At 28.6% G+C, this 25,314-nt stretch overlaps 2 protein-coding genes across 2 annotated transcripts in view; one reads left to right on the top strand and one right to left on the bottom strand.

Moving 5' to 3' along the window:
- Positions 1-2,633: 2,633 nt before the first annotated feature.
- Positions 2,634-11,440, top strand: LOC114934228 (aminopeptidase N-like). Its single transcript, XM_029306877.2, has 13 exons — positions 2,634-2,801; positions 3,886-4,403; positions 4,684-5,130; positions 5,582-5,759; positions 6,573-6,702; positions 7,173-7,254; positions 8,129-8,439; positions 9,129-9,412; positions 9,738-9,928; positions 10,063-10,365; positions 10,447-10,513; positions 10,622-10,720; positions 10,947-11,440. The coding sequence occupies exons 2-13, from the start codon at positions 3,925-3,927 to the stop codon at positions 11,106-11,108; spliced, it is 2,733 nt and encodes a 910-aa protein (XP_029162710.2). The 5' UTR covers positions 2,634-2,801; positions 3,886-3,924; the 3' UTR covers positions 11,109-11,440.
- An 8,342-nt stretch (positions 11,441-19,782) lies between these two features.
- The window catches only part of brm (ATP-dependent helicase brm), a 30,454-nt gene continuing 24,922 nt past the window's right edge, over positions 19,783-25,314 (bottom strand). The window contains exons 4-15 of the mRNA XM_029306963.2: positions 25,100-25,173; positions 24,298-24,550; positions 23,826-23,964; positions 23,571-23,732; positions 23,139-23,480; positions 22,831-23,050; positions 22,540-22,730; positions 21,883-22,461; positions 21,316-21,482; positions 21,040-21,231; positions 20,625-20,955; positions 19,783-20,546 (exon numbers count right to left, since the gene is read on the bottom strand). Of these exons, the coding sequence (XP_029162796.2) occupies positions 19,893-20,546; positions 20,625-20,955; positions 21,040-21,231; positions 21,316-21,482; positions 21,883-22,461; positions 22,540-22,730; positions 22,831-23,050; positions 23,139-23,480; positions 23,571-23,732; positions 23,826-23,964; positions 24,298-24,550; positions 25,100-25,173 (3,304 nt within the window). The 3' untranslated portion in view covers positions 19,783-19,892. The remainder of the gene's footprint in view (positions 20,547-20,624; positions 20,956-21,039; positions 21,232-21,315; positions 21,483-21,882; positions 22,462-22,539; positions 22,731-22,830; positions 23,051-23,138; positions 23,481-23,570; positions 23,733-23,825; positions 23,965-24,297; positions 24,551-25,099; positions 25,174-25,314) is intronic.

The following is a 25,314-nucleotide window of genomic DNA, read 5'->3' as shown; positions in this document are numbered from 1 at the left end:
TTGTATATGGCGGAATTCAATTTGCCGTTCGATTTTTAATAAACGAGCAAAGAAGCGCAGAATCTATAATTATATTATTGATTTTTGTCAAATTAAATTTCCTGATTATTATAGTTATATGAAATAGAAAACAAAGACTTATATACATTTTTTTATAGAAAAGTTTGAAGCTTTACTTCAATGGATTTTAAATAACTGCAATTTTTCTTCAATATGTTATGTATCTATTATATTATAAATTTTTTTTTAATAAATAAGCAAAGACGAAACAGCATTTACATTTACAAATTGTTATTAATTTTCAAATTAAATTTCAAAATTCATATAATTGCACAAGTAAATTGAGAAAATGCTAAATGACCTAAATAAATGGCAATTTTGCTTCAATACATTAAAATTCCATTATATTGTATATAAAAAATAAACAAATAATAATAAATATAAACTTAATTATACAAATACTCGTGCAAATATAACAAATTATATTGGCATTGTGCGGCCGCGACAGAAATTAATATCTATTTATCATTGGTGATTTAAAATTACAATGACATGATTGATTATTGAAGGGCCTGTGGATATAGCATTACTTTGTAGACTTGAGCAACATTGTTAATGATTAATGATATTCAAAATTCTTTTTAATTAAACATTTTGCGCATACATTATATATGTATACGATGTCATTTGATATGTTATAAAATGATTATATATATGATTATCTTTGACATTTTTTACATTTATTCCTCTTTTTGCATTCCTGGAATGCAATCACTTTGGTATAAAATAAATGCAATTGCGAAAGATTTTTATTCCAAACGGATAAGATAATTTTTCTCTGCAAGAAGATAATTTTTTTCAAATTTCACATTACTCTTTTATCGTGTTTTTACAAAAATGAAAATGTTTAAATTGACAAATAATATAACTGATATATAATCGTTTTTATAGAAATTGAAGGAATCCAACGAGAAGCATAAATACGGACCATATTTTCTAAAAGAAAATAAAGGACAAGCCTGAAAATTTTAGGACTTTGTTTCCAAAATAAATTAAAAAATAAAAAATAAATAAAATAAAAAAGAAATAAAAAAAATAAAATAAAAAAGAAATAAAAAAATAAAATAAAAAATACTTGACTTAACATCGAGCGCGGATAAAGAACGAAAAACCCTGAGATATTCGGCAGAAATATATCGAACGGTGGATAGAATGAGTTTGGCTCCAAATCGATGGAATCACCTCATTAATGAATGAAGCGTACATAATCCTCTTGTATCGACAGCTGCATCGCAATCCAAAATCTTGCCGCGTAATTATTATGCAATATCGCGAAACGTAACACTTTGAGAGAGAAATTGCACAACTTCTCTCACATCCCGGATCAGTTTCTGTTACTACGAATACTCTTGTTACGACAGTTCGTACAAAATATTGGCAAATATCAACGAGCAAAAATATGCAATTGTTTGTTTTTAATTCTATCATAAACTATTTTTTGCAAAAATACACATATGGAGATAATACAATATTTTTATGTTATATTTTAGGAAATTGTTGAAAAATTGCTAATTATAAAAAATATATAAAATTTAAAAAAAAATATCAAAATCGATGAATAAAAATCAAAATAGTCATTAAAAAAATATTACATATATGTATAAATAATATTGACACATTGTCACATTGTGGCGGCGATTTTGAGGAGAAGAAACCCTCGTATTGCAACTTGAGCGCTAAAAATAAATGAGCGTGTATAAAATATGGAAGTTGGTGCAGCGAACATGTGAAGACTTGATCGTCGCGGGACGGTGGGTACATTTATCTGATAAAGAGGATCATCAGTCATCGCGAGGTTGCATAAATCATCGGGAAGTTGGCGGCGGAGCGATTTGTAACGTCGGAAACGACGGATATCCCGGATATTTTCTCTTCGCGCGTCCGCATGTATTATTTTTATATAATGGGGAGGAAAAGGTTTTCTCACCCTTATATAGGGTGTGAAAAAAGGGGCTTCGTTAAACGGACGAAAATTGTTCTGAAAAGAAAGCATCTGCACGGCGTCGAAAATCGAAGGCGAATTATATTAATTAACTCGCTCGCGGTTTTTCCCGATAATGACGAATTTCTCCGTGGAAGGGAGATGGAGGACTATATCGTGATCGCCATTACGTTTCCCGGATCATTTGCATTAAACAGGACATTTGTACGCGGCGACGCGTCGCTCTTCTCCGGCATCTACAATTACATTTCGACTAATATAATGGCCACGATCTCGCGACATAATAAGAATTATGATGAGCTAACGATATATATATATATCTCTTCTACAATCTCGTCTCGTGCATGTGACAAATGATAGAATATATGTACACGTGCGTGGTAAGAGATGGGGAAGATATTTTCTAAGCTTCAAAAGAGGCGCAAGCATATTTTCAATTTTCACGATTTGTATTATGTAATATTTTACATTTTACGAACCACGGAAGAAAAAGCTGTAAAATTTACAAAAATGTATAATATATAACATAATATATATATATATAATAACGACCTCAGAAATTATATGTTGACCTAACACATTACATTTATTATGATGACACGTACAGAGAATCTCAGTCGTTCGTGGTCTTTCGAATCACATCGTGGTAGATATACCTAAAGATTGTAATAAAGTGTGTGCGAACATTTTGTATTCTTCCAACATTGCATAGTGTTAAAGCATTAATTTGTTGCAGTTAATTTAAAAAAAACTTATATCAATATACATGTGCAATTAACATACTGGACCGCATTATTGGGTAAGTCAAAATAAGTTAAAAATATAAAAACATATATTTGTCTACAAATACAAAAAAAAATTTAATCATACCGTATAACGGGATTTTAAAGAATTTATATGCATATAAGCATAAAGAGAATAGTTTTATTCAAAATTATGTTTAAATTTTAATTCAGAGATAATTTCAAATAATGTCGATATTTTAATATTTTACGAATTGTAATGCTGAAATAATCTTGGACCCACAAAAATTTAATATCCAATAAATTATTTCTGAAACTTAAAAATACTATAATTTATATAACAGATAATAAATATTATAACAGATACACTTTTAATTGTCCTTTCATTACAAGATTATTAAAATTCTGTTTTATAAAATATGTCGTACTTATTTTTTATAAAAAATATCTGTGTATTTTAATATATAAAACGATATTTAAATTGTATGGACATTGAGAAGAATAACTGTAACAAGAAAGAAAAATCAGATATTAATTTTTGTTGTTAAAGATAATGTATGTAATTTAGAAAAATGAAAAAATAGAACAATTATTATTGCTTTCAATTTGTATTTGATATATCCCTTTATAAGGGCGACATATTATAAAAAGTTTGAACACATTAATTTTTAAGTGAAAAAATAAATATAAATATAACACTTAAAAATAAGTAATATTATATTAATCATATAAGTTATAAACAGACAGAATATTAAATACTTTACGTAAAATATTTGAAATAAAACGTACAAAACGCATGTTAATATTAAATTGAAAACGCATAACAAATAGTTCATATATATTTAATAAGATACCATTAAAGCTGAAAGTTTTCAGATATGTAAATTGAATGTATTGTAAATGTGGTGTAATATTTATTATCAAGTTTAAACTTGATATAATTTAAAATTGAATTTATGTGGCTTAATTTTCGAGGAATGTCCGTTCAGTTTATGATACACAGTATAAAAGAAGAAATCAAACAGATTTTCAAAAAAACATAATAATAAACATGTACTTATAACTTGTTTATATACATACAAGAATAATTTAAAAAAACATCTGAGCTATATTTAATTTCTTTATTTATTTTTCATTTAGTGTTTTAGAGATCTAAAATAAATATTCTCTTTCTCCGACATGATGCTATTTCTAAAATTATTATTAAGTAGTGGATTAATTTTTATCGCTGCGACAGCTTCCACTCGTAATGAATCTTTATGCTATGAACCATCAGAATATATAAAACCAATATATTACGATATGAAGTACCAGTACCTTACATCACGTATTGGAGAAATTTTTTTCTTTGGAGAATGCAATATCAGCATAAGTATTCTTAACAAAACGCAAAGCATATATTTATATTCAAAAAGATTAAGTATTAACGATATAATAATATTTACAAATTTTGAAAGATATCATGAGAATGATAAAGATACAGTTTATAAACCGATACATAGTAGTTACATGGTAACTTATGGACAAGACACATTGAAATATTCAATTGAAATATTCGTTAGGGATGAATTATCACCAGGAAAATACATCTTAAATATAAAATTTGATGAAATTGTTGGTGAAACCTTTAGAATTTTCAACTTGAAAGAAAAAACTACGTGAGTAAATAATAAATGTTTATTAAAAAGGGTACAATATGCAATTACATAAGATATTGTAATTAATATACTATTTATGTATTATATGTCTCAAAAATTATTATATATTGCGGAATTTAAATTTAAGGGTGAACAATCTCTACCTTTATTATTATAATTATATGTGATAAAGTTATAAAATATAATATGTTGACGCATATAATATTTATACATTTTTTAATTCCCAATATTTTGATCCTTGTCAAAAGAGTTTCATTAATTTATATTCTTTGAAATGTAGTTGGATAGATGTTCCGCATATCCAGATAATGAGCGCCCGACGAATGTTTCCATGTCGGGATCAACAGGATTTATCGTTAGAAACAACCTTTAACATTACTGTAGAATGTAATCAATTCACGAATTTGTCAAATGTGCTGTCGCAAAATACGAAAAAAAGTGAGGACAATTTGTTATGGACACGATTCAGTAACACACCTGTAATGTGGACTAATCACGCAACAGTGATTGTGTCTAATTACCTATTCATTTTTAATAATAAAAATCGAATCATTAAAATGCGGTACAGACATGATACTGGATTTGACACAGAATTTGCAAGAAATGTAGCTGAAAATATCACGATGTATTTTAAAAATAAATGGAAAGATTTGAACTATATTTCGATGATGGGTCACGTTGCAATTCCAAATTTCCATGACAAAGTTTTCCGATTTGTTTTTTCTAGGTAAATACAAATGCTTAATATTACATTAAAAATAAAATTATATTAGTACGTAATATTATAAAATTTAAAAATAGGTATATCTTTTGTTTCGGTAAACGTTCAAAATAAGGAATAGCGAAAACAAACAATTTTAGTAGAATTAAGTTTGTTCATATTATTAAAAAGTTAAAGTTTACTCTTTTAATACGTACATAAAGAGGAAAGTATGTATGCTAAATCGTATACATTAACATAATATATACACATTAACAGAAATTTATCGCTGTTTCATATTGTAAATTAAAAATTAAAAAAAAAATATTTTGTACGATTTACAATATACTGATTTGCTAAATTATACCCATGAGTTTGTAAATTGTACATCTAACAATCAAATTATAATATCGTAACAAAAATATAGTTTTATTTTTTATAAAAGTTCTCAGTCTTAACATTTAAATATAACTTTCAGGGAAACAGATATCGTCTACGATAAAAATTTATACCCTGTTGCTCACAAAATCCAAGTAACTCAATTAGTAGGACATGCAGTGGCACAGCAATGGTTTTATAATCTGAACCAACAGTTTCCGTCGTTTTGGTTCAATAAAGGTCTTACTACATTGCTTGCAACGTATGCTGTCAATGAGGTTATTCTATTTTTAACACTACACTGTAAAAAATATGTAATATATTATACAAAAATATGTAAAATTACATAAATAATAAGTGTAAAATTACACGACAAATAATAGAAATGTTTACCTTTTTATTATTTATCATGTAATTCTACATTTATTATTTATGTAATTTTATGCATTTTTAATGTAATTTTACATATTTTTTTTACAGTGTATCTCACTCCCACTTTCTCGCAAACGATAACAAGCAGGCATTTATATTGCAAGATTTTCGTATATCAAACTTTTTTTACAAAATGTACATAAACTCTTTGTAAATTGTCTTAGAAACATTTAACATTATATAAAATATTAAATTGTTTTTTAGAAAATACTTTCACTTTTTTACATACATATATAATTATAATGTAAAGTATTAAAAATGTTTTCATTTTTTAACATCATTTAGATATTTTTAAATTTTAATGAAATCTAAAATAAAATAAATTAATCAAAAACTAGTACACACGATATTTATTTAAATTTGTTTGATAAGGAGAACTCTGCAATATAATATCATGAGATAATAATTTTAAAACTATATAATAATTGCTAATTATAATAATACGAAATTTTAAACTTATTATTATATTTATTTGTATGTCAAGTTACTTTTGATTTATTAATTTACTAGCAACAATAAAATTATTATTTATTCGTATGCGTTTTTCAAAATAAGAAAGCGCTTCTTTTTAACATAGAAGTAACGCTAATAATCTTAGTATTTGTTTCTTTTGCAAGTAATTTCAGAGCAATTATATCGATATAATAATTTTTTTATAGATTTATCCAGATTATCGAATAATAAATTTATTTGTTGTTCAAAATCTACATTACTCTTTTCAGTTGGATAGTATGTGCAATTCTACTTCAGAAGATATGAGTTTATTCAAAATTCGCCAATTTATCAAGGGTAACGAAATATAATAAAATTGTCCACGTAAATTTTTAATTATTAATATTATAAAAATATGTGTAAAATTATAAGATAATTAATTCTTTATTTGGATTTTAAAAATATATTAATTTTATACAAGTGCAAACATACACACACACGTATATACGTACGTGCGTATTTATGCATATTCTTTAATTAATATTTAAAGTATGTATACATATAAACAATATAGATGTGTGTATGTAATTTGCAACTAGCAGCTACATAGTTTTCCTTAAAAACTGTGGTATTTTTGCAAAAATATTGATTTTTCTCATTATTTTATATGATAAACGGTGCGGCAATAAAAACATTTCACTCTTATGCAATTCCTGTATACATATATATCATTTTTCTTTAAAAATTCACTATGTTTACAAGTAACCATTATAGTAACTGTATATTTATGATATATCTCTAATTTATAATTTTGATGTAAATCGTAGCACCCTTTATACTGCGCATGATGCAACACGCTTTCACTGAAGAAATATTTTGGACACTCATTCGCTCATATATAAATAAAACGTGAGTAATTCAATATAAAATATAATATCAAAAAAATAAAATTGCGTAACATAAATGTTTAATAATAAAAGTTTTATAAAATGTCCCTTATTTTTTGGCTCCTTCTGACATTTTTTCTTTACGTTTTTTTTAGTCTAACAATTCCGTTATTTTCCTAGATCTGCTCTACTAGATTTATTTTTAATTTTATTACTTTTCCTATAAAAATCATTTCTATAGAAAGAAATTGTTGTTTTATTGTTGTCACTTTTTCATATACATATATACATGGTTGTTTAATTTTTGTTTCATGATTTGTTATTTTTTAAAATAATTTTTTAAATTATTTTTATTCTTTTTATTATTTCCTTTATTTCTTTATATCGTCTATAATTTTTATAATTTCTATTCTTTTAATTGCATTTTGTGCTACATTTGTTTTTTAATCTTATTTAATCTCTTATTTATAGACTTTTAAATATCTAACACTATTATATCTCTTTTCTATCACTTCTCTATTTTTATTTTCGTCTTTCGTAAATCGATCTCCTTTATATAATTTTTCTTATTTTTGTTTTGTCTCCAACTTTTTATTTGTTTTTTTTTTCCTTTAATCATTTTATAACTCTCTCAATACTTTGCTCAAATATAATCTATATATATTAATGCTAATAATAGCTAAAAAAATTTAATAAAATTATAAATTGTATTTAAAATTATGTTATATTCTTTATTATCATGATATAAATAGAACATATAAATATATAAATGAAAGTGCAATTTTATATTTTGCTTCTTAGTATTTATTAAAATTTTTATAATATTAACATTATACAGACAATTTTAACATATTTGTAATATATTTTTATGTATTTTACGTACTGTGTGAATTTAGAACTATTCTGAATTTTTGGAAAGTAATTGTTACTACTGCAATGAAACTAAATATTGCTCTAGACATAATGAGATATAGGGATTGTCCTACCATAAAAATAATACGAAATTATAAGGATGCTATGAGCCAAGCAAATGTATCGATACAAAATATCGACACATTATTTATTAACTGTCTTCTTCTAACTTTTACTACACAAACGTCTCCCGATTTTAATCATTTTACTTATCATGAAGTATGCAGGTCAAGGGATTTAAAACTATCAGCATCTAAAGAGAATGGTTGGATTATATTCAATATACAACAAATTGGTAAATATCGACCAATGGACTTACTTACCTATTATGACTTATTTCTCGTCTTTATTTTACACACACATAATTGACATTATTTTATATTTTTATCTATTTTATTCATTGTTCTATAAAAATCTGAAATATTCATTATATAACTATAATATTAAAATGTTATATAATATTAAAATGCTATAGTTTTAAAATGTTTTGTGTAATATTCTGCATTATTATATATAATTAGGATATAATATCGGCGTTTTCCATTATAATATTAATTAATATTAAAGTATATATTTTTACAAATATTTTATTCTAATATTAACAAAAATTTTAAAAAAGATAATTATATTTATAAAATTAGTATAATAATAAGTACAAGTAAAACATATAATTTTCGTAAAATTACATGTTACAGAAATTTTACTGATTAATATAAAATAATTATTACATAATTTATGCACAACTAGAATCAATTTTATTTTATTCTATACAACAATATCTTGTACAGTTTTATTTTTTATTTTAATTAATTTTTTATATGTATTTGCATTTTATTTATATATGTATTAAATTTTTAATACGTTTTTAATTTATAATTTATATAAACAAAAGTATGAAATTAAAATGTTTGAAAATAAATATATTATAATGATAAAATTATTCAAAATAATAAACATTTATAAAATTTATTTATTATTCGACAGGATATTATCGCGTGAACTATGATGATGAGAATTGGCGAAGAATTTCACATTATTTAAACCATGATGATTACACGAAAATTCATGTTCTTAATCGTGCCCAAATTATCGATGATGCATTTCATTTAATGATAGCAGGCCAACTCAATTCATCTATATTCTGGGATATCATATTGTATCTAAATCGAGAAGAAGATTATATAGCATGGTATCCTATGTTTAAAGCTCTGGAATACATGTTCGGTACTTCTTTTTTAGTGTTGAAAGAAAAACATGGAAATCTCAAGGTAAATATTAATAGATTTCAATGAAATTGTTATATTTCAGATATTGATATATATACACTCATTCATTATATAAGTTTAAATACTCAGAAAAATATATACCGCAACAATAAAATTTTACATACTATTAACTACATTGCAAATAAATGTGCACACAAATTCAGTTTGAATAATCACTCACGTGAAGAACATGCCCCAAAGTGTATGATTTTCACTACTGCCAATATTTATTTATTGGCGACTTTATTTTAATCTTTTGAGATTTTAATAATAATTTTTAAATACATTTATAATATAAACAAAGAAATATATATTTAACGATTTTTAGAATTACATAAATGATAAATTGAACGGGGTATTTAAAAGAATTAAATATGAAGAAATTGATGATAGTGACGATTTTAGAAAATGTTTACGACAAGAAGCAGCAAGATGGGCGTGTTTTTTCGGTGACATTACTTGTAAGGAAAAAGCCAACAATAAATTAAAACAACATATCGAAGATCCTAAAACACACAGGTAAATATTGTTATATATTTTTAGCCTTTCTTAATTAAATTTTCTTATAGATATCTTCTATAATGTTTAAATGATTTGATCAAGAGACTCATATGCTAATTTTTAATATGAAAATTTAATTTTTTATATTTTAGACTTTTGCCATGGTGGAAGGAATGGACATATTGTAATGGTTTGATGATGACCAAAGAAGAGACCACTTGGCAATCAGTGTATGATATAGGATTGAATAAATCTGACACTAAATTTTTAGAATACTTGGCTTGCCCTGAAGATACTAATCTCATTAAAAAGTATTTAACATTTAGACAAAACATTTCTACAGAACAGGAATATCCAAATCATTTTAACAGTTTCTTACATATTATTACGAAGCATGCGAAGAATCAAATTATACTGGAGTACATATTAGATCATTTTAACGAAATAAAACCAAAGTAATGTGGCATATTTTTATAAATATTGTGTACAAAAGTTTATTGTGTGTTTTATATATACATTTGTTTTCTCGTTTTCAGATATGTTAGTACACCTGCAGCATTAATTATTATTATTAATAACGTATATTTCCTAGATCTAACTGAGGTAAAAATTTTACATATATATACAAAATGTGATAATAATGCGATATTAATAATTATTATTTAATGTTTAAAATAATTTTGATAATGTTAAAAAAATAATACATTTTAGCAAATATTCGATAGCGTTAGAGATATTATAGAAACTAACTTAGTTGAAGTGAATAACACAGATTTACTGAAAAGACAGAAAAGACATCAAACAGAGGAGGTAAATTTAATAAATATTATTATAGAAAGCGAAACAAAAAGAAATATTGTTCTATCTTATCAACTTCTGAATATTATTTTTATATTTGTTTTATTTGTTATATAAAAAGTATGTTGATTTCATTGTGCATATCTTTGTTTATTTTATATATATTAGATTTTCGTAATGTGGAATAAGATTACAATTTATTTAATTATATTATAATTAATAAAACGATTTGTTTTAGATGAGTGACATTGTGATAAATAAGCATAATTTACGTTACCAACTTAGACGCAAGATAAACATTCGGAACAATCAAACCGAAAGACAGAGACAGAATTTTGAAATATTCTGCCAATGCGATGAATTTGTTTGTGAAACGGAAAAAATGTCCAGTTTTGCGTAAATGGAATTACTTTAATAAGCCTCTATATAAATTCGCCCCTGAACATATGAATAATTTTTTATATTGATTGTACTATTTTTTTACTACTTTAATTATTGCTTATTTAGATGTATTACTGTTCGCTGCTTCTGTATTTACAAAACTTTATGACTGCATGCATTAAGTTTTTCACTTTTTTGCGATCTTGCTTGAAGTAGTTGAAATATATATTATTACCTGTGTAGTCACAAGAAAGTAGCTATATAATATTATAATAAATTTTATTGTTGGATATAATATGATAATATAAATGTGTAAATATAAATATATAAATATGCTTGTTAAATAATAAATGCACCTAAATGTACTATCTATTTATTTTGAATTATATATTAATTTGTTTTTAATTTTTTTTACGTAAATTAATAAAATTATATGTTTACGCATACACACACACATACACACACAAATACATATATATTTATATTTATAACAAATTAATATTTAAATATTATAAAAATTTACAGCCAACATATTTATGTTTATATGTATAAAAATTTGTTATTATTTATATTATATATATATATATATATATATATATATATAAAATAAGTATCTGTAACTATAAGAATTAGTAATATGTTAATGTTATATGAAAACTAATAATTATATATGAGCTACATGTTCAGTAATTAAATATTTGACACATCTAATGTTATAATCTAAAATTTATGATTGATTAGCATTTTTTAGTTTACAATAAATCACATAACACACACACTCTCTCCCTCCCTCTTTCCCCTCTTTCTTATGTAAATCCACATTCTAATTTCACAAAGTTGTTTAAATTAAATATTAATCTTAGAATTAATGAAAATAAAATATCTTAAAGTTAGGCGCTGATCATTTTTTTAACCCCCGGTAATTTATAATCCTTTAAGGTACAAACAAAAAATCAAACGGTACAAACAAGGTACAAACGGATCATATTTAAAAAAAAATATTTTTTTCAAGTTGGGCGCCAGGTTCATATCGCAGTTATTTTATGACCCACAGAAGAAAAAGCTGTAATAATAAAAAAAATTTTACAAAAAAAATGTTTCCCATAAATATTTAACATTCTCATTTTTAATTATATATAAAAATATATAATATATAATGTTATATGACTATAATATATGATATATAATGTTATATGATTCGAAAACTGAAATTACATAATTTTTTTAAATTTCATGCCACTTTACAGCTTACAGGGAAGCACGAAATTATTCTAAAAATTTGAATATATATAAAAATATATTATTTGAAATTATAATAATTACAAAAATATATTTATTAAAAATTATAGAAATTATAATATATACAATAAATATATATATTTGAATATATATAAAAATATATAATATATAATGTTATATGACTATAATATATGATATATAATGTTATATGATTCGAAAACTGAAATTACATAATTTTCTTAAATTTTATGCCACTTTACAGCTTACAGGGAAGCAGGCATGAAATTATTCTAAAAATGTGAAGCATCCGCCGTAGCATGTATGACGGTACGTAACATATATCGATCGCGTGCGTAACGTTATTAGTTATTCAATAAAACTGGATCGCGCGGCGATGCTTCATAAATCAACGGAACGTAAATCTACAGGGACGAAATGCAATTTCTATCTAGCCTCGATATCGATATGTAACATCGGCGTGACATATGTCGCATTGTTAGCTGACGCGATGTAATGGAGCGATGTATTGCATATACAGCTCGTAGTTCTTTAATAACCACGACAAAGAGAAAGCGATGTATACACGTACATATATTCTATACAATCGCAGTCTGTTTTAAGTGTGTTAGTGAAGTTAAAATTTATACATGAAATGTTTGCCTATACAAATCAGTTTGATTATTTAAATATGCATGCATATACATATACGAAAATATATAAATATATGATATAAATGAAATATAAATTTATATAATATATAATATAAAACAAAATATAATATATTATATATATAAATATAGTGTATCTAAATAAATGCAAAAGATAATTAGGAGATGATTTTTTGATGAAATTTAAGGGGGGTTTTTCTTATATAACATCCTTTTCTGAGGAGTTACACAAAGAGGAAATTAAAATTAAGTTTTCATTTTTTTCTCAAATTTCAGACGGATTTAAAAAATAAAACGATGTGGAATATTTTCCATTAATAAAAAGGATATTTAATAATATTTTTTTTATCTTCCTGTATCATTACAGGGGGATGAAATAATTTTTCTTTAGAAAAGTGTAACTCCTCAAAGAGGGATATAAGAGAGTATATGTTTATATAAGAAACTCCTCTTAATTTTCGACAAAGAATCATGTTTTTCGCACTTATTTATATAGATACACCCTGCATAATATGTAATATACAAAACATACAATATAAAAATATATGAAAATATGTAGTATATTAAACGTGTAAAATATAAAAATAAAAGAAAATATGTATAACATTTATAATACGTATAGAAATATATTTTGAACAAAGCTTGTTAATTTATAAAACTTACACAGAATAATTAGATTAATTCGAAAAATGTTTTCAGTAATGAAACAATTAAAGAAGAGTGAGAAACAATTTTATTTTAAAATAAAATTATGTAAAAAAATGCGGCACGCTATTTTGAATAATACAATTGACAATTGCAGGTATTTCAATGTGTTGTTAGACAGGTATCTCTTTAATTAAGTTTTCATTTTTTTCTCAAATTTCAGACAGATTTAAAAAATAAAACTTGATATGGAATATTTTCCATTAATAAAAAGGATATTTATTAATATTTTTTTTATCTTCCTGTATCATTACAGGGGGATGAAATAATTTTTCTTTAGAAAAGTGTAACTCCTCAGAGAGGGATATAAGAGAGTATATGTTTATATAAAAAACTCCTCTTAATTTTCGACAAAGAATCATGTTTTTCGCACTTATTTATATAGATACACCCTGCATAATATGTAATATACAAAACATACAATATAAAAATATATGAAAATATGTAGTATATTAAACGTGTAAAATATAAAAATAAAAGAAAATATGTATAACATTTATAATACGTATAGAAATATATTTTGAACAAAGCTTGTTAATTTATAAAACTTACACAGAATAATATATAGATTAATTCGAAAAATGTTTTCAGTAATGAAACAATTAAAGAAGAGTGAGAAACAATTTTATTTTAAATTAAAATTATGTAAAAAAATGCGGCACGCTATTTTGAATAATACAATTGACAATTGCAGGTATTTCAATGTGTTGTTAGGCAGGGGTATCTCTTTCCCTCGCTTAAACTTCACCTGGGAAGAATTCCTCTACTCTCGGTTATCGCGTAACGAGAAACTGATACTGTTCATCTCGTTTCTGAGAGCGTACGATGTATCTCGCGAATCGTTTCCCGAATACATACCATATATATATACACGTGTCGCAATTGTACGACTATTGATCTTGCATAGCGTCGTATTTGAGAATTTCCATCCAAAGCTTCGATATCGCGACACGTACATCACTTAGCTCGCCCTGAATAAAGGGAAGATGATACGGCAGATGATGGTGTTATGCACACAATGATATGTAATCATTCGAAAATGCTTACATTTTCAGAGCGACAATTACGATCAAAGGAGCAACGTATATGATGAAAAAGAGCGGGACATTTTGAACTGACTGCGTACTGTGGTAATATTCTTCTTTTTGTTTTAACGAGACTGAGCATTCGTTAACGGTATTGAATGTTTGTACAATATATATATTCTTGTCTATATCTTGCATAGCTCGTATTATTTCACCAACTTCAATCGCACACGTACATCACTTATCCCTATACAGGGAGATGTACGGCATGATCATGTTATCCACAATGATGGCCAGCAACAAAAAAAGGGAAAAACAACAGCCAGATAGATAAAGGAGAGTTTCGCTTCCGACTTTCTTTTTTTTTTTTTTTTTTGGTTTTTCTCTTTCTCCCCCATATTCACTCTCATTGCCCAGGATTCTGAGCCTGATCCCGAGTAGACCATCAAAAGGAAGGTAACGCTATATACGCAGATGCGGTGCTTTCTATTTTTTCGCCGCTGCCCTCTAGAACAGGACTGCTCTCCAAAGAAGAGAGCTCGTTCGAACAAAACAACAAATATCGTACAACACAGTCAATTCGAGTACGATATATCTATATACATGTGGATATCGTAGTGTTCGCGTAATTGAGATAAAAATTGGTGGTTCTTGTTTTAAACGCGAGGATAGAGAAAATGACATATATATATTGCTCGAATAATCGTAATAAATGGAAGTCGAATTCGATCGATTAATTTTCACTTATATCATTTGCTCGATACACGTTAAGGATATATTGGATATAAATAATATTGAAATTTTTATTAAAATCAATTATTAAGTATGCATTAATGCAAGTGATTGCACAAAGCGATTTTTAATAGATATATTATTTTTATTAGGGATATTATCTAAATTAGATACAATTTTTAATTAGATGACATTATGATTAATAATAAAGTTTAATAAATTAAATTAAATTAATTATTATAATTTATTTCTAAAATAAATATAAAATATTATAAAAATAATATTAATTAAAATTATTAAATTTTTGCCAAACACTTTTAGATGTGAAAATACTCTTTAAAAAGTAAAAAAATTCGCGAGTGTTTAATAATAACTGCATCGCGTTTTTTTTTTTTTTTTTTGAGTAAATAACTTTCGAACGAGTCAACGAATCCGAATGAAATTATCTTGCACAAAAAGAATGTTTGTTCAAATTTTGTAAATATATACAAAAAATACATCTAATTAGCACAATTTTTTTCCTTTCCAAATTTGGCAATAATAAGTGTACACGCGATATATGATTTTCCATAAAAGATCAAACGCAAAAATTACATAAAAAAACCTGTCTCGCGTAATGTACAAATTTTTGTACACACAGTGTCCCAGAATTATCGGATCATCTGTTAATTTGGAGACGATTTTTCCTCAGGGAAAATATCGAGGAGGGCCATCATTTTTTATATGTTCCCAATTTTTGCCATAATATATCTTTTTTAACTAAATCTTCAATTAAAATTCTACATTAAAGTAGGATAAATTTGAAATTAATTTAAGAATATAATTTTGTTAATATTTTATTTATTTATATTACGAGGCTTAAAAAACTCTCTACTTTCAGTCGCTTACAACTCGAAAATTACTGGTGCCTCGACATTTTCGGCGAGGAAGAGTCGTCTCCAGGTGGTCCCAGGAATCTGCAGGAAAATTAACAGAGGCGATCCGTTAACTCTGGGACACCCTGTATACGTACGTTTAAAACGTATACATATTTCGCATATGCAGATCGCGTGGCCAGGAAGGGAAAAGCGGATCGTAACAGCTTGCCTAAATTCCATCTAAATTCAAAACAGGGTTGAAATTGCCACCAACAGGCGCGTAGGGGATCCTCGACGCGACAAGCAACGATTCTAGCCGGCTAGACACGTGGGGTCAAAGGCAGACAGACACATTCGCTTTTTTAAATACCTTTTCTCCTCTTTCTCTCTCTCTCTCGCGCGCGCGAAGAAGCTCGTCCGATATGGTACAGCAATATGTATGGCATCATCCCGTGGATGGGGCAAAATATAAAGCTGCTTCTTCCTTCTATGCAGAGGAAAAAAGGTGTCTCGCCTACTCGTATGACGCGACTGACGTTTAATTAAATTGCGAGACGGTATATATTTGATATGAGCGGAACGGAAAATGTTAAATGCGCATAATATAGAGCGCTCAAAAAGGGATTATTTCTGTTTTACATATGATAAAATTCGAAGTTTTGGCAAAATAATCGTAAGAACTCGATGGAAGAATTGAATTTTCCCCATAAAAAATAATTGTGAAATTATAAATGACAATGGAAAAACAAATAAAAAAACAAATCTAAAAATCATCAATCCAAAAATCACACAATTTAATCATCAAGATAGTTTGTTAAAAATGAGAGTTGCGAGGAAATAAATTAGTATAAGTCCATATATCTTTATACATCATATTGGTAGTATTTTTTATAGCCATTATATAGAAATAAATTATTTATTTTTCTTATATAAAAAAAAAAAAAAAAACAAACAGTATCAATCATTATATGTTGAGTATTTGTGTCATTTTCTCGCAACACATTTTTTAAATAAAATTATTTTCTGTAGCTTTAAGATTTATTTTGTTACTTGTATGTCTTATCATTGTTACGCAGCATTTAAATATATTTTCAATAAATAAATATTGGTGTGAGCAGTTTTGTTACTTAAACGATGCGAAGATGAAAAAAAATTATCATTAAATTGATTGATCGAATCAAGTTGTTAATGACAAACTTATATAAGGATATTATCTTTATTTTGAAAACATAATTTTATCCAGAAAACTATGATGAAGATTTCAAAATGAATACTTGTCAGATTTTGTTCGTTTTTTTTTGTAATTCTATTATATTTTCAGGCATAATTTTATTTATTCGTATTTTAATGCAGTTGTTATACTATAATTTATTTACGAATATCTTCCAATTATATTACATTTGCGCACATAGAATTACATTTTTTGTGCTCTATTCATCATATGCTCTATTTTAAAAGAAAAATATAAATGCATTATAATTTATAATTCGTTATGACTTATTTAATTTGTAATATATGTAAAAAAAATCAAAAAGTTGAAATTCTAATACAAATATATCACGAATCATTTATTCATTATCTATATATGATGTAATGATATATTCACTGATGAATATATCAAACATCAGAAGTATAAATCACTTATTATTTATAATAATAATTATAATTAATAATATATATAATAATTAATAATTATAATTATTATAACAATTATAATAATTTATATTATTATTTATATTTAAAGTCATTACTACGTGAGAATTATTTAGAATCGCTAAAATTTTTCATTAAAAAAGGTATATAATTTAATTTACTTTTCTCTAAAAGCCAAAAAATCTAAAATCAAATTAAAATTTCTATAATTTTTAAACAATAAGTATTTACAATTAATCAGACTTTTTTTCAAAGCGAAAAAATTTGCCTTTAGTTAATATTATATAGGAGGTTATTGTATAATGACCTATGTATAAATTTTTAAAAATTAAAATATAAAGTCTGCAATGATAATAATGTTAATATATATATAGTCAATTTTAATGTCAATTCTTATATATTATTGGCCAAGTAATAATAATGAATAACATTTTAATGTACCCACACAGTTTCAATTGTACTGCAAATATTCGCAGAAATGTAGTAATATATAATATTATATGATACTAAATTTTTTTAGCACTTGAAGATTTTCTCCTTACATGCTGTATACTTCTAATCACTTATAGAAATTTAATATAGTTGATAGCAACGAGACACAGAAAATAATGTGTTTAATGTTGGTGCTATTAATACTATTCCCAATAAGATAACAGAAAATTCAAAGTAAACTATGATCAAATATAATGCTCAATTCAGCTTCACATCGCAAAAGAAGTAAAAGGTAAAACCAAAGTATCTAAAATAAATCTTAAATAGCTAGTCTCTTTTCTGTACAATAGTAATAGTTCTGTGCTGTAGCTGCCTGCTACTTGCAAGTTTATATAAAGTAATACAAGTTATATTTGTTAACCCAGATATCTCTACATATAGACTTAATAATAATCATGGTGGAAGAAAATCCACCATGATGATAATTATCCAATAAAATCTTAGGAGCCATCACGAGTTTAATAATTAAAAAGTTTACAATGGTATAACGCGAATCACATAGCGTCTCATACCTGCCTAAGTGATATAGCAATACTTTCCTTTGCTATAGGTTTACAAATCTTCCTGGTTGTACTCTTATAAGACTTTTATTATATTAACATATAACGAAATTTTAAATAAATTCTAAGTAAATACTTAAACTATTTTGCTTATATATTCCACATCATCGTGATACTTGAAAAGCTATATCTCTTAGTTATCATCAGCGTCATCGTCGTCGTCGGATATATATTTCTTAGTTACTCTTTTTCTACGACCACCTCTGCCCTCGCTTTTTCTTCCTTTCAATTTAATTTTCATTCTGACACTAGAATCTGCGTCTGAACCCTCTTCACCATCTGCAAGAAGAAGAAATAAGCATTTCATAGTCACTTAAATTTTAGCTCTTTTTACAACATATACATACCCTTATCGTCTCCGTCAGAATTACCCTCCTCTTCAAGACGTTGACGCGCATTCGTAAAAACAGATTGCAATACTATCGAGTCTTCGTGAATTAAAGATGCTTCTTCGTTATAAATTTGAGCATTCTTACAAAGTTGCATAAAATCCTTCTCAAGCTCGTCTAAATCAGCATACTGAAACAATAAAATTATCAGATAATATACAAGTGTTTAAAAATATGTTAATATATATTAAAATATATGTTTATATATAAATAATTTTTGAAAAATATATATATTATATATAAAGAACAATGGATATACAAGGATATACTTACTTTGCCCTCCTCGATCTTCTGCAATAGTTTATTAATAGTCAAAGGTTTCTTGATAATTTCGTAATAATCTGGCAATTCTCTTCGAGAAGGTAATTTCATAAAAGGTTCGCTCAATAATCGACCGTCAGTGCTGTCCGTATAATTAACAACTACTGTAATTAACTTCTTCATGGCTCGTTTCATTTTAGGATCGACCAAAGATCCGGCTCCTCATCGTTTCTTCGGTATAGGCTCGTCGTCCTCTTCGCCCTTCTTCTTTCGTTTTCGCGTCTTCTTCTTCTTCTTATCGTCTTCCTCCTCCTCTTCGTACTCGGCGCCATCATCATCGATCGCCTTCAGCCATTCCTTCTCGGTTAGACTGTCCGTATAATCGACCTCTTTACGTTGCCTCGAACCTCTACCGAGGAATCTATCCTCGTCCTCTTCGTAGGTCCATCTTTCAACCTCGTCGTCGTCCTTCACCAGCCAGTCAGGCAGCTCAGCTTCCTCCAACAATCGTGATTTGCGATTCGGGCCCAATTTGGCTTCCTCGCGTCGCCGTTCCAAGTCCAATTTCTGGAATGTCTCGAATTCACCTTCTGTCCTAGCGATCATCTGATTCACCGTCTCGTCGTCGGGTACTTCGTTCTCCTCCTCGTCGTCAGCGTCGTCTTGATGCAAGATACTCTGAAGGAACTGCTGTCGCTCCGATCCGGTGGATTTTTGATCAAACATACCAGCCTGAATCACCTTCTCATCCATGTTCAATTTATATCTCGCCGCTGCCAATATTCGCTCCTCGACAGAGTTGACGGTCATCAATCGAAGTACGCGCACTTCGTTCTTTTGTCCAATTCTGTGGGCTCTATCCTGAGCTTGAAGATCCTGCGAACGAGTGTTATATTAATTATTATAAATTAAATATTAATTATAAATTAATATTATGAATTTAACATCACATACCTGATGAGGATTCCAATCGGAATCGAAGATGATGACCGTATCCGCAGCCTGAAGATTCAAACCAAGACCACCTGCGCGTGTAGATAATAAGAAAAGGAAGTATTCCGATCCAGGATCGTTGAACTTCTTTAATAGATCCCCTCTGTCCTCCGCTTTTGTTGTGCCGTCCAATCGCAGATACATGAATCCACGCCAACCCAGATAATCTTCCATAATTGTCATCAATTGAGTCATTTGACAGAACAGTAATACTCGATGATTTGTAGCTTTCAACTTGGGAAGAATACGATCAAGGAGTTCGAACTTTCCGGATGCACGAAACAGATCGGGACTGTCGGTAAATCCAAAGAAATTGAATAAATAATTGTTACCTGTATAAAAAATTGTTTGAAAACGTCGTCGAGATAATACTTACCCAGTAATAACACCGGAGCCTTGCGTGCCTACGTGTTCGCAATATTTCTCTTCTATAGCTTGGAACATAAATGGATGATTGCATAATTTCCTCAGTTGTACGATTGTGTTCATCAGAGCTTTGGCACCACCCTTTCCTTGCTTTCCCTTTTCCGATCCATCGGTTAGCAGTACACCTTTACTCTGCATATGTCTGTGGCACAGAAGAAGAGTGTTATATTTTTTTTACATGTAAATTTAATATTTAAAAGCACATAGATGTCGTAAATTAACATACTTGTAAAGAACTTTTTGTAGGCCAGACATGTCGCATTTGATAATGTATTCCACTTTGTCGGGTAACTGCGACTCCACCTCTTTCTTCAAACGTCTCAGCAAGAAGGGTCGCAGAACTTTGTGCAAACGCCGAATAATCAAAATGGTTTCTTCTTCATTAAGTTCCACCTGTGTAACAGCAATGAATGATATTAATATTGGATGAAAATATATTGAATATTGAAACGATCTCGCACCAAATACATAGGATTTTGGATGGAATTGGCTGTTTTTTTATGTGTAGCTTATAATCTGCTGACTGGCTGTAAATCAGTAATCATCTATTATTTAACTTTGAGCCTATTACATTTTTGTTCATAAGCTGCAATAATGTGAGAAAACCAGCTGATTCAATTTTATATAATTAGTAAGAGATTTTTGAACCTATATAAAATCCTAGATAAAATTGAATCTCGATAAAATTATTTACAGCCAGTTAAATATGAGCAACTCTACGAGTTGTTTACAACATATAAAAAAACAACTAATTTCATCGAATTCAAATCCTATGTATACGTAAAATACTTACCTTCTCGCCGGTAGTCGCGAAAGGAGCGTTGAACCACTGTTCGAACGTACTGCAGGATTTGAAGATCGAAGGCAATAAGAAATTCAAAAGAGCCCACAGTTCTGGCAGTTTGTTTTGCAACGGTGTACCAGTTAACAACAATCGATGAGGAGCCAAGTAATGCGTATTTAGCACTTGAGTAAGTTTACAATGATGATTCTTCATCCTGTGTCCTTCGTCGATAATCATATACTTCCACTGCAATTTTGCTAGCACACCCTTGTCTTTTATAACGTATTCATACGTTGTTAATAAGACGTTGAATTTTGTAGCTCGCATTTGAGATTGTATCGCTCTTCTGCCGGCCGGAGAACCTTTGTACGACACCACGACGACGCTCGGCGCCCATTTTTCAAATTCGAGAACCCAATTCGACAACGTTGATAAAGGAACAATGATAAGGAATGGACCATTGACTTTCTTCTTTTCCATAAGATATGTTACCAGAGCAATGGTCTGAATTGTTTTGCCGAGACCCATCTCGTCCGCCAAGATGCCATTCAAATTGTTGTTAAACAGCGAAACTAACCATTCCAATCCCTAAAAAATCATTGATTAAACTCGTTTATTCATAGAAAAAAATATATCACAATAGAAATTAAAATCAGAATAAAATACCTTGATTTGATACTCCTTCAGTTGTCCATTCACCATAATACTCGCTTGTTCCGTGACCACCTCGTGAACAGTATGTGCGATACTGTAGTACGTCTGTTCCTCTGTCTTATATTCGTCATCCTCCACCTTTGCCTTGTGTATCGTCTTCTTCGCTTTCTCCTCCTCGGAATCGCCCGTAGACCTGTCCTTGCCTGCAATTCGCATTTCGTAAATTTCGAATTAATAAAAATAAAATCTATAAAGGAAGTTTGAAAAACGAATCCGAAAACCCACTATCGGACTTATCCTTACTTTCATCCTCTTCTCCATTTTCATCTTCTTCGTCGTCTTCACTTTCCGACTCGATTGGCTCCCATCCAGGATGAGCCTCCAAGAATGCTGACAACTGACTCATCAGTGGTGCCTCGTCGCCAGTTAATGTGCGACCAGTGGCTGTATCTATGACACCAACGCGAGTATCATTCGTGCTACCATCTTCTCCAGTCTCGCCATCTTGTAATTTCTTCTTTTTCTGTAATCGTATATAAAGTTTCATTTACAGTTCGTTCGTTCATACAATAATAGTTATATTTTTTAAGAACTTGTAAAAAGAGCTTTACCTTCTTACGCTTTTGCTCCTCAACTTGCTTCCTCTTCTGTTCTATTTTGTGCTGCTTCACCATTTCCGTGAGATTGCTGATGTATTCGTCTGTTTGGGATAGCAAGAAAGCTAAACGCTTGTCTTTCTTCTGATCGATCAACTTCCTGTATCCCTCTTCGTCCTCCGCCATAAGACGACGCATACGTTCCTTCTCGATGCGTTCCTGTTCCTTCTTCTGTTCTCGTTCAGCATTTGCATGGTAGTTGAGTACCGCCTTGTTGAGCCTGGCCAGCTTCGCGATGTTGTTGCGATGGAATTCTTTGAAATCTTTGCCATGTTGCAAGACGGAACTGAGAAATTCCTATAAACGTGCAACGTAACAGCATTTATAGTCGTATTTCGTGCTGATGGGAACTCAGATTTCATATAATTTAAATATAAATAAACCTACTTGATGCTTCTGTCTTCGTTTACGTTCTGCCTCCAGTTTCTGTTGCTTCTCTAATTTCTCGGTAGCTCTAGCTTCGCGCAGTCCTTGCCGTTTCGTACGTTTATAAGCCTTCACGTTCACCGCAGTTTCCAAGGTAGTGTCTTTTCGGGTACACGCTATTATCTACAAAAAAAAATTAAGAGAAAATTTAAAAATTCCTCTTATATAAAAGGCACAAATTTGCGCAAAATAAATCTTATTTATATTAATAAACACCTCTGTTCTTAATTGCCTCTGGAAGTTTAGTACTCTGAGCATACGCAGTTCGATCTGAGCCTGTATACGAAGATCCTCTGGCATATTTGTCGGTAGATTGGTAAGCTGCTCCATTCTAAGAGATATACGAGCCGCTACTCTGCTCAGATGTTAAGTTTATAGTTATTATTATTTATTGCTTTGCTGATGAATATACAGAATGTCCCATTTTAATCGATTTACATAAAAAAATATGGTTTCATTTAAAATCACATAATTGACCTCCAAATGACTTTGAAAAGTACTCTTTAGAAAAAAGTCTGTAGTAGCATCTTCTGCTCTCCTTCAAATCAAACAACTTCCGTTTGAAACATTTTATCATACAATTAAAAATAAAAAAATGTCTGAGGATGATCGATTAAAATGGGACACCCTATTTATATAAACAATAGCGCGACAAACGACATGTTCCTTCACAAGATCGCCTCTATACCTGTTCTCTCGTTCCTGCAATATCAATAACGGATCTAATCCAACGGGCTTCGCCACGCTCGTCACTCTGTTGGTCTTAGCGCCTGGTTGAGGCTGCTGCTGTTGCTGTTGCGGCGTTTGACAACCGGGTCTAGGAGTGGGACCTGCGGGACCAATAACATTCGGACCTGGTATTTGTGGCCCAGCTGTTGCAGCAGGGCCTTGAGACGGATCTATAGGGCGTTGACCCATCCCTGGAGGAGGAGGACCGCCACCTATCCAAATCCGTCTTAAATCAGGATCATTCTACCCTATACTTTTGTAAATACCACAATCACATCCATCTTATTTTTCTTGCACTTCCACAATGTACAAATGCCGTAAGCATTAATGTAATCGGCAAGCATAATCTTTTCAGAATTGCACATTCTAATGTAATAAATAATAGAGAACTATAATTGAAGTCAATAGACAAGTATCCTTCAATGATGCAATACGTATATTTAAAAAAAGCTCTTAAAATAAAACATTGAGCATGTAGGAGCATCGTTCACGAATTTCTAGTATGTTACAGACGACAAACTACACAAGGCATAGCTCGTATTAATATTTGTAATACATATACTTTTATAATTTTAAGGGCATACAAAACTTAAAAAACAAAAGCAAACAGATGTATAATAGAGAAATCAAAAAATATCGACTAAAAAGATTTTCGACTTCGAATAAGCAAAATAAACTCATGTGGCAGAAAGCGATACAAAAGATAGAGTAGTCACCCAGAATGCATAAGTCTACATATTGAGATACTTATGGAAACTCACCCTGCGCAGCTACTGCAACTTGTTGAGGTACTGGCTGATTTCTTGCCAGCAATCTGTATGCCATTATTTGAGCTCTGCGAATGTAAATTGTAAGAATGTCAAGTTTTAAAAATACATAGAAAATTTACATAGAAAAGATATTTATTTATTATTTCAGTTATATTCATTTTAGTAAATCTGTTAAAACATCTTTATATACATATATTATTATTATA

The sequence above is a fragment of the Nylanderia fulva genome, unplaced genomic scaffold, assembly GCF_048542155.1.
Source record: "Nylanderia fulva isolate GAGA-0341 unplaced genomic scaffold, ASM4854215v1 Scaffold24, whole genome shotgun sequence".
Lineage (NCBI taxonomy): Eukaryota > Metazoa > Arthropoda > Insecta > Hymenoptera > Formicidae > Nylanderia > Nylanderia fulva.
This window is presented reverse-complemented; position numbering and strand designations above follow the sequence as displayed.